Genomic DNA, 10,608 nt, shown 5'->3' with positions numbered 1-10,608 from the left:
CCAGCTCAGGCTGTTCCTCGTTTTGTGTCTTTTATTGAAATATCCAAGGTTAGATCATTTACGAATGCTTTCCCAACCAGCACCACAAGCTCCCGCCCTGCAGCACGCGCATGCTGCCCTTGGCCGGCAGCTGTGGCGCTGGCAGCATCACAGCCCCAATAGCGCACGTCACTCCGCCGGCTCGCTGGCCTGCGCCCGCAGGAAGCTCGCCTTCTTCTGAGCAACTCTGTTCTTGCGCTGGGCCAGAGACAACTTGGCACGGTTCCACCTGCGAGGCAAGAGCACACCAACGTTAGCACGAGGCAGTATCAGTGGACAATGACTTTGCCACCCCATTCGTTCCCATAATGCAGCGCTTCTCAATAACGCTTTGGCACCATGGACCACTGACAATGCAAACATTTCCGTGGACCACCCAGCCCCCCCCCATCATCGCTGGTGACAAAACCCATTCACTCATCTCGAATACAAAGTGATGGCTATTACTGGAAAACTTTTTTAATGCAGCTAGGATTAGGGTAGTTTACCTAACTTAATTTTAAGTTAAATATTAATTTACAAAACAGGTATGATAAAGTCATCATTTCCAGATCAACCACTGCCCTCAGAGCTGCTGTGTGCAATCCCCAATCGAGTCATTTGCAGTGTCATGTTCTTTGAGTTTGACATATTTGCTCAACGGCCAACGACTCGTAAATGGGATCGTTAACCACAGTTAAGTAGTATTTATCTGTTAATACACACCAAAGTATTGACCAGGGCAACCCGCCAGATTCGAACCGCAAAGCTCTGCAGAAAGTGTGGTCGGGTGTGACTATCCGCTGTGGTAGTTGTGTATTTTGGGTAGTTGTGTATGTAGCAGAGGTGTGGACTCGAGTCATGTGACTTGGACTCGAGTCAGACTCGAGTCATGAATTTGATGACTTGCGACTCGACTTGGACTTGCATAACAATGACTTTGTCCCACCTCTGGTATGTAGCTGGGCGGTTGCCATTGTATGTAGAACTTTTTGCGCACCCTACGTAGCCAACTATAAAGTGTGGGAACACACGACATGCGTGTCTACCCACCCCGCCCAGAAAGACGGTACCCCCCCCCCCCCCACCAAGGCACTAGCAGCGCCGTGATCAGACCCGTCTTGATGGTTTTGCATCAGCGCATGGGACCAAGGACCAACTTGAGTCTCCTCAGAGCTTGGATGTCATCACCTCACGGCGCCGGCTAGGCTGGGCTTGCAGGAGCAAGCAGGGGAGAGCTGGCAAGCGCCAAGATCCAAGTCCGCCATCATGGTGGGGCTCACCAACTACGCCGCCTACTGCACCAGCCTGCCGCTGGCACGCCGCACAGATTCTCACTATCGCCTGCCTACCCTCTTCACCCTGCCACACTACCCCTTCCTCGCCGCACAGATTCTCACCATCGCCTGCCTACCCTCTCACCCTGCCATCACACTACCCTTTCACGCCGCACCGATTCTCACCATCGCCTGCCTACCCTCTCACCCTGCCATCACACTACCCCTTCCACGCCGCAGATTCTCACCATCGCCTACCTACCCTCTCACCTTGCCATCACACTACCCCTTCCACGCCACACCGATTCTCACCATCACCTACCTACCCTGTCACCCTGCCATCACACTACCCCTTCCACGCCGCAGATTCTCACCATCGCCTACCTACCCTCTCACCCTGCCATCAGACTATCCCTTCCACCACCACGCTACACTCCTCACGTACGACTGTGAAGTTGAGCAGCTGTGTGTGTAGCTGTACCATGGTGTGATTATGATTGTGCAGCCGTGTGGTTGTGAATCCGTGTGCTTGTGTAGTTGTGTGGTGGTGGTGGTGGTTGTGTGGTGGTGGTTGTGAAGTTGTGCTTGTGTAGTGTGGTGGTGGTTGTGTAGTTGTGGTTGTGTGGTGGTGGTTGTGTGGTGGTGGTTGTGTAGTTGTGCTTGTGTAGTTGTGCTTGTGTGGTGGTGGTTGTGTTTGTGTGGTGATGGTTGTGTGGTTGTGTAGTTGTGGTTGTGTGGTGGTGGTTGTGTGGTGGTGGTTGTGTGGTGGTGGTTGTGTGGTGGTGGTTGTGTGGTGGTGGTTGTGTGGTGGTGGTTGTGTGGTGGTGGTTGTGTAGTTGTGGTTGTGTGGTGATGGCGTCCACTCAGACCTCTTGGGCTTCTTCGTCACTTCCTTCTTGGGCTTCTTCTCGTGCACCGGGTTCTCTCGGATCGTCTCGTGAGCCTTCTTGAACAGCCCCTCCACCTACACAGCGGGGTTACAACCTCAACATCACCACCACGAGCCTACACCCAACATTCCATCTACACAGCAGGGTTAACCACCTCGCCACCGCCTCCTCACACTAACCCTCATTACACAGCAGCATTATTTAAAACTAAACTATAAAAAAAATTTATTTTACCAGGTTAGGCCCACTGAGCTATACGGCTCTTTCAGAGACAACCCGGCCACAAATGATCGTTTAATGAAGTGGCTTATCAGATGGAATGTTCTAGCAGCAGTTAATTTATTCTAAACGCTTCTATTCTAAACGTGGAGAACACTGGAAGACCCGGGAAGAAATTGACACCACCACGGGGAGACACACGGAATATAGCCCCCACTACCTCCTGCGTACCAGGCAAGGTAGTTAACATCCTGCCACCACGGCGTCCAACCCCAACCACGGGCGACGCTTCCCGAGTGGACCCACTGCGCTGGCGGTGTACATACACTGAACTTATTTCGCGCCATACGTAGCCAACCGCGATAATCGGATGTGTGGGAGGGGGGGGGTGACCAAGTAGCGCACCATGTCGGGGACGACTCCGCCCTTGATGTAGCGAGAGAACTGCCGCTTGTAGGCGTCCTCGTCGTTCTCCATGAGCGAGCGCATGTAGTCCGCCACGTTCACGCCCAGGATGTGCTTGCGGTGCACGTCCGCGTTGAACTCTTTGCTCTCAGAGTCGTAGCCCGGGAATCGCTTGGTGCTGCACAACAAACACAAACCACCGCCGCCACTTACAGCCTCCACCACAGACTACTGTTGTGTATGTACATTGACTCGTGTTGTACAGCCTTGACCACAGACTGGTGTATGTATGAACATTGACTCGTGTTGTACAGCCTCTACCAGACTGTGGTGTATGTACGTATGAACATTGACTGGTGTTGTACAGCCTCTATCACAGGCTGTTGTGTATGTACGTATGAACATTGACTTATGTTCGTGCAATATTTAAAATGTTTCACGTTGACAGACGTTTTTACTCAGATGTATATTAGCTTCATCCCTGTAACATTTTATTTTTTTCTGATTTTGTCGATTTAGCAACTTGGGTCAATGATGCGAACAAGACTCCTATCCTGGTCTCTTAAAAAAAAGAGTTAACCGACTACAAACTTGAAAGTATGCACCACACACACCCCCACAACACCCACTAAGCCTACGCACCACCCAGCTCAGAAAGGTACCATAATCTCCCTTCCCCCCAGGGCTCTAGCGGCGCCGTGATCAGACCCGTCTTGATGGTTTGGCATCAGCGCATGGGACCAAGGACCAACTTGAGTCTCCTCAGAGTAAGGACGTCATCACCTCGCGGCGCCGGCTAGGCTGGGCTTGCAGGAGGGATCAGGGAAAGAGCTGGATTTGACACAATGGGTGGGCAGTGTTGATGAGGGCAGTGCGCTGATAAAGGGCTGTATAGCTCAGTGGGCCTTATCTGATAAAATATAAATTTATTGAAAAAATGGTTTATCGTTTTTATAGAGGGTAGGCGATGGTGAAGATCGCCATGCGTTGGGATCGCAGGCGCGAAGGAATCGCAATAGAATGACGGTGAGGTCACGTCTGATGGCAAGGTGAGCTGTATAGCTTGTTCCATAAGTGACCTGGTCACAAATGATATCTCAACAAAGCCGCTTGTCATTTAACAGCAGCCAAACACTCTCAATGCATATTGCTAAATGCGGGGGAAAACCCGGAGGACCCAGAGAAAAATCCACTCAACCACGGGGAGAGGGAGAGAAATGCAAACTCTAAATATACAGCAGGCGTCAGGGTTGGGATCCAGTGCACGACCATCTGTATATACCAGGCGTGCTAGTTAACATCTCGCTACCGCCAAAGTACAGTCAAGCGAGCGGCAACCTGCGAAGGCCGCAACCGCGCGGGGTACCACGCGCACATGCCCTGCCAAACTGTGGTGTCCCCCGGTGACGATGTTTACTAAAACGCACGGCTCCCGGGACTCGTTTAAGGCTGAGTCGACCTCGGGGAAGCCCAGGACCGGACAGCTACGCACAAGGTGCGAGATGACATCGCCTTGGCTGGCAAAATTTATCCTCTTTAATTGTCCAATCCTGCGATAAGTTTTTATCAACGTGGGCAGGTTTCCCTCCAGGGTCAAATTCCCAACGGCAACAAAGGCGGTCGCAGCTCAAGCGCAAACCCGTCGCAGCCAACGTCACGCGTTCACAACAGATTCTTGGTGCAGGACACCGAACGATGCGACCAAATAATGTGCGGCGGCGGCGTTGTGAAGAACCCTCCACCAACCGACACGGCTCAACACAAATAGGATGGTCACGTGGGGTACGAGCGTTAGACGCTCACGTGGCACCGGCGAAGGTGGAGCCGATCGATCCTCAAGTGCAACGAGCAGACACAAAGTAAATCCATCTGTTGAGCCGCGTTGCAACTGCAACCTCCCCGTGCACCCGCTCCTTGAATCGCTGGCAGCAGCTGGAGAGTGTGGGGGGAAGAGAGGTATAGAATGTGTGCAGGCTGGGTGTGCAGGCTGGGTGTGCAGGCTGGGTGTGCAGGCTGGGTGTGCAGGCTGGGTGTGCAGGCTGGGTGTGCAGGCTGGGTGTGCAGGCTGGGTGTGCAGGCTGGGTGTGCAGGCTGGGTGTGCAGGCTGGGTGTGCAGGCTGGGTGTGCAGGCTGGGGGTGCAGGCTGGGGGTGCAGGCTGGGGGTGCAGGCTGGGGGTGCAGGCTGGGGGTGCAGGCTGGGGGTGCAGGCTGGGGGTGCAGGCTGGGGGTGCAGGCTGGGGGTGCAGGCTGGGGGTGCAGGCTGGGGGTGCAGGCTGGGTGTGCAGGCTGGGGGTGCAGGCTGGGTGTGCAGACTGGGCGTGCAGGCGTGGAGGTGTGCAGTTGTGCCCACCTGTGTGGGATGGAGAGGCCCCCGTCGACGGCGCCCTTGAGCGCGCCGAACACCTTGTTGCCGGTGGTGGTGCGCGTGAGCCCCGCGTCCAGGTAGCAGGTGAAGGCGCCGGGCTGGCCGTCAACGCTCTCCACGTTGAACTCATCGCCCGTCACGTCGGTCTGCCCCTCGTACACCTTGTCCAGGCCCAGCTTGGCAAGCAGCTGGTGGACGGGCGACGGAGCGGTGGCCGGATTAGACGGACACACGTGTGCGGACAGACGCGAATCGAATGGATAGGACAGACGCATAGATGCGCGAGCTCACATGGCAGACACGCATTAAACACAGCCATAACACAGACGGCGTGGACAGAGAACACGAGACAGCAGACACGCATTGTATGTATGTTGAACGTCTTTTGCACCGTACGCAGCCAACCGGGCTAATCGGAGGTGCGAATAGACAGACATGAAACTGAACACAGGCAGACACACACAGCAGACACACCGATTGGACACAACAGACATATATAGTGCAAGTACAGAGCGCACACACACTACAGGTACACGTGCACTGAATACACAAAACAGACTCGTGTATATAACACAGGTACACGTGCACACGCACACAGGTAGTAGACCCACACACAACCCCGCACCTACGATTAGCGCGGTCGGCTACGTACCGTGCAAAAGAAATTAATCAAACGAACACATGCACTCAAGAGACAGACCAGACGTGCATTGAACATAGCAGATACACAGCAGTATGCATGTTTGTTGAACTTCTTTCACACCGTACGTAGCCAACCGTGCTGATCGGAGGTGAGGGAGCATGCAAGACTACACAACGGAGCATGGAACAGAGGAACCACGCACGTGCTCAACGCACGCAGCAGACGCACGAACGCTGGGGACCGTAGCCCTCAAACTCGAGCCTCCCCACACACACAGCTACGGTACAATCTGCGCAAATAAAAATTGCTCTCCAGGGAAGTTATAATTCAACATTGACTTACGTTCGTGCAATATTTAAAATGTTTCACGCTGACAGATGTTTTTACTCAGATGTGTATTAGCTTCATCCCTGTAACATTTAATTTTTTTCTGATTTTGTCGATTTAACAAATTGGGTTAATGGTGCGAACAAGACTCCTATCCTGGTCTCTTAAAAAAAAGTTTGACTACACAAATTTGAAAGCATGCACCACACACACCCCCACAACACCCACTAAGCCTACGCACCCACCACCCCGCTCAGAAAGGTACCATAATCTTCCTTCCCCCCAGGGCACTAGCGGCGCCGTGATCAGACCCGTCTTGATGGTTTGGCATCAGCGCATGGGACCAAGGACCAACTTGAGTCTCCTCAGATTTAGGACGTCATCACCTCGCGGCGCCGGCTAGGCTGGGCTTGCAGGAGGTATCGGGGAAAGAGCTGGATTTGACACAATGGGTGGGCAGTGTTGATGAGGGCAGTGCGCTGAAAAAGGGCTGTATAGCTCAGTGGGCCTTATCTGATAAAATATAAATTTATTGAAAAAATGGTTTATCGTTTTTATAGAGGGTAGGCGATGGTGAAGATCGCCATGCGTTGGGATCGCAGACGCGAAGAATGACGGTGAGGTCACGTCTGATGGCAAGGCGAGAGGACAGGCGATGGGGAGGTCATGGTGGTGGTGAGGGTAGTCTGGTGGTACGGAAAGAGGGGGGAGGCGACGGTGCTGATCGGCGCTATGGCGGCGAGGATGGCGCTGCACGGTGGGGTGCGGCTCTCACGCGGCGCGCCAGCAGCAGGCCGGTGCAGTAGGCGGCGGCGTAGTTGGTGAGTCCCACGGTGATGCCGTACTTGGAGAGCTCGTGCGAGTAGGCGGCACACACCATCACGTCGCCCTCGATCTTAGCGTATGCCACCTGCAACGCACCATGTACACAATGCCATGATGGGTACGACGCAAAAACACAGCTTACGAGGTACACTGTACAAAAACGAAGCGATGAATGATACGAAATAAAGTGTAACTATGGTTGATAATTAGCGTATTTTGGGTTGCATCGTGTCGGCATGTACTTTTTAATACCACTTCACCCGACAGAGCCAATTAAATCGAGGTGTCACGTCAAGGGAACATTTCGCAATCGAGTGGGTTTATCAGCCAAATTAAGAGGAATGTTTCAAACTCCAAGCAAAAGGTTGAAAACGTTGTACGACGTTTCGCTGGGAAACAACCAGCGTCATCAAGTGTTTCAAAGCAGCTCTCATGCGAGAGCAGAGCGTTGCTAACACGCAACGACGCCACACAGCCACTTGATTACACAGCCCAAGCACACCACCATACCGAGGTCCCACTCAAACGCCGCCACCGTATCAAACGTGAGGCAGTCGAGGCGAGCTCCGCCTTGCGTACCCCGACTGGAGTTGCTGACCCAGCTGCCCACTAGGGGGAGCTTCCATCAGATTTTGGGCAACGAGATTTTTCTAGAAATGGGGAATGCCACCAATGACGATTTCTCTAACGCTGTCCCAGAGGACCCATTGTCTTATTAAGTCTCTGCCACCCCATTCTATTTAACCAGGTAAGGCGCACCGAGCTAAATAGCTATTTTCAGAAGCGACCTGGCCACAAATGATAGAAGTGGCTTATAACGTGGAAATTTATCGCAGCCAAATGCTCTAAACGCGCGTTTATATAAACGTGGAGAGAAAACCCGGAGGAACCGGAGAAAAATCCACCCGACCACGGGGAGAACACACAAACTCCATGTATAGAGTAGGCGTAAGGGTCGGAACCCACGATCTCCTGTATACCAGGTGAGGTAGTTAACATCTCCGCAGTACCCGACTTTGCCCCCCCCCGCCACCACCCCAGTAAGGGCAGCCACAGGCGGCCGTCCCTCCTACCTGGCAGATGACATCACGGTTGGTGAGGCGCACAATCAGCCGGTACTTGGGCGTGTTGTACTTGTTCTTGTCCTGAACGATCAGGCGCTTGCGTGCAAAGTAGTCGGTCTTTCCCTCTGTTTCAGAGAGGGAACAAGGGACACGGGGGAACAGATGAAGCGAGAGGAGGCAGCAGTGAGTGGAGGTCGGGAGTGGAGGAGGGGTGAGGGCGAGGGGTGAGGGGAGCGAGGGAGGTAGGGGGCAGGGCAAGGAGGGGGTGGAAGCCGTAGAGTGCATGTCGGCGTCACTTGTGGGTGAGAGGTGGCGAGCGAGTGAGACACCGCTATTTATGCATTTCAAAGTTGATCGACTCTGCTCTGACGGAGCTGAGTGGACACCGCTGAGATCCTGGGTTCGAATCTGGGTTTTAGCCAGACGTGGTTGCGACTAAATCAGGTTAAGTGTAGCAAGTTGATGGGTTGGTGGCCAGGAATGACTGTACAAAACCCCATATTAAATCTAGAGTATGAACCCCATATTAAAGTTGGTTCTGCACTTTGTGTTTAAATTCCAGCTTGACCGTCATGCGACGAACAGCATTACCCCTTGTACAGCAGCGTGGGTGGGAAAATGATGACCTCTAAGGTGTGGACCAGAGATCACTCGAAGATTCCAAAGTAACTGTGTGATAGATTGAAGCCTCCACACGGAGGATCGCATTGGTGTGTGACAGCTCCGAAGGGATAGTTGTCTCAGCGCAAATGGATATGAAATCGTGGTAAGTGTATTTAAGTGATGCGAGTACGAAGGGGAACTCACCACGACGCCTCTTGAACTTGACCTGGTAGCGCTTAAAGTACGCCTTGCTCTTCACTGTCTTTATGAACCCCTTCTGCATAGTGGACAAGTGCACACAGAAACAACCGTCATCACTGCATCCTCACACGGATAACCTGCACCGGTGCAGTGGAATTAACAAACCCGTGGAAAACCGTGCTTGTAAAAGTGAATTGCGATTCATGTGAATTATATAATGCGTAATTTGGAGAAAAAACTGGGTAAGACACTAGCCACTCATCTCCCACAACTATCACCACCACAAGCACCATCACACTTCAGCACGCAACACCTCGACCAACTCTCTCCATCGTCACAACTACCATGATTTTCTAAGCGACGAGGCCTTCCTGATCCGCTACTGCATGAAGGGCTCGCCCAAAACCGTTTCAATCTCTCACGACCCTGCACGGTAATAATGCGCCGTAGCACGTGTACACTCGACTCGCTCGAGGATTTAATCGTCGCTGTTAAGTGGACGCCCTCACGGACGCGTCCCATCGCTTCGCTGCCATTATGAAGACGGCGATTAAACATACTTCGTTTCAAACTGGATTCGAAGCTTTCGTGACTGCAGGAATTATTTGGTTATTTCCGTAAAGTCACGTAATTATTTATTTTCTTTCTACATACTTTATTTGTAAAGTAGCATCAGGTTCAACCCGATGTTTTACACGTGCAACTTGTTGGCAAACCCACAACCGCGCTCGAGACCCCCCCTCCCCCACGTGCTGAAAATGGTGGATGCGCTGCGCGACCAAACTTGACCACGTGGGTTCGTGTCGGTAAAGGCGTGGGGAGCATAGTAGTGGAGTACAATAGATGTGGTCAGTACCCCTAACGTTGCCCGCGAGGTATCAGCTGCCGATTTAATGAGGTCTCCAATTCAAGCGTCGTTATAACCAGGCTCGGCACCCGCTTGGCTTGCGAGCTCTGACCCCTTAGCAATGCTCACCGACAAATTCATCCGTTCCAAGTCTCGCAAGCCGACCCTCGGGGGAGCTGTGGATAATGGAGCCTCAGAAGCCCATTTAATAAGCCAACACGGCCCAGTCCGAGAGCCATGTGTTCGCAGTAGGCCTCACACCCCGTCGAGGACGGATATTTTCTCACGGCCCCGGGGCTCAAACCCACGTAAACTCGAATCAAGGCCTGTGATGTTCGCAGAAAAATACATAAACTTTACGCTACGTGCGTATAAGCCACTGCGCCCAACCACCCCCGGAGGCTGCAGCCCGAGTTGCCCAACGACCACCAGGCGGCCTCTTGCCTCGGGAGGCGCGGCTAGGCGAGGAGCGGGGAGCCGGCGTAGGGCCTAGGGCGATCCGTCACCATCCGTCGCCATCCACCGCGCGGGAGTCGGTGGATTGCGGCGACGTGACGCGGGGAGGCACGGGCGGTGCGGGGAAACTGCCATTTGCACGATATGGGAGCCGCAAGGAGCCGCGGGGAGCCACTTACCATGGTTGCCGAGGACTCGGCTTCCCCGCGATGGCGCCGCTTCGGCCCGGATCCCAAAGGGAAAGGAAGGGCGTTGGGCGCATGCGCGGACTTGAGCCCGCCCACTTCCGAGAGCGCCGATGAGTCGCGTTCGCTGATTGGTTAGAGATCAGTGGGCGGAAACGCTTGCTGACCAATGGGCAGCGGCGACACAAATAGGTCCTGCAAGAGTCGTATCGATTCAGTTCCATGGATCGATTGCAATCGACTCCGTCGTCGTCATCAGCCATGATCTTGCCACTGCTGGATT

General features: G+C 53.5%; 1 protein-coding gene across 1 annotated transcript; it reads right to left on the bottom strand.

The window, feature by feature from the left end:
• Positions 1-13: 13 nt before the first annotated feature.
• RPL5 (ribosomal protein L5) lies at positions 14-10,467 on the bottom strand. Its single transcript, XM_078883069.1, has 8 exons — positions 10,320-10,467; positions 8,841-8,913; positions 8,043-8,158; positions 6,920-7,054; positions 5,160-5,362; positions 2,810-2,987; positions 2,165-2,259; positions 14-268 (listed from the first exon to the last, which is right to left on the bottom strand). The coding sequence occupies exons 1-8, from the start codon at positions 10,320-10,322 to the stop codon at positions 169-171; spliced, it is 903 nt and encodes a 300-aa protein (XP_078739195.1). The 5' UTR covers positions 10,323-10,467; the 3' UTR covers positions 14-168.
• Between the last annotated feature and the right edge of the window lie 141 nt (positions 10,468-10,608).

Source organism: Lampetra fluviatilis, chromosome 68 (genome assembly GCF_964198595.1).
Source record: "Lampetra fluviatilis chromosome 68, kcLamFluv1.1, whole genome shotgun sequence".
Lineage (NCBI taxonomy): Eukaryota > Metazoa > Chordata > Hyperoartia > Petromyzontiformes > Petromyzontidae > Lampetra > Lampetra fluviatilis.
This window is presented reverse-complemented; position numbering and strand designations above follow the sequence as displayed.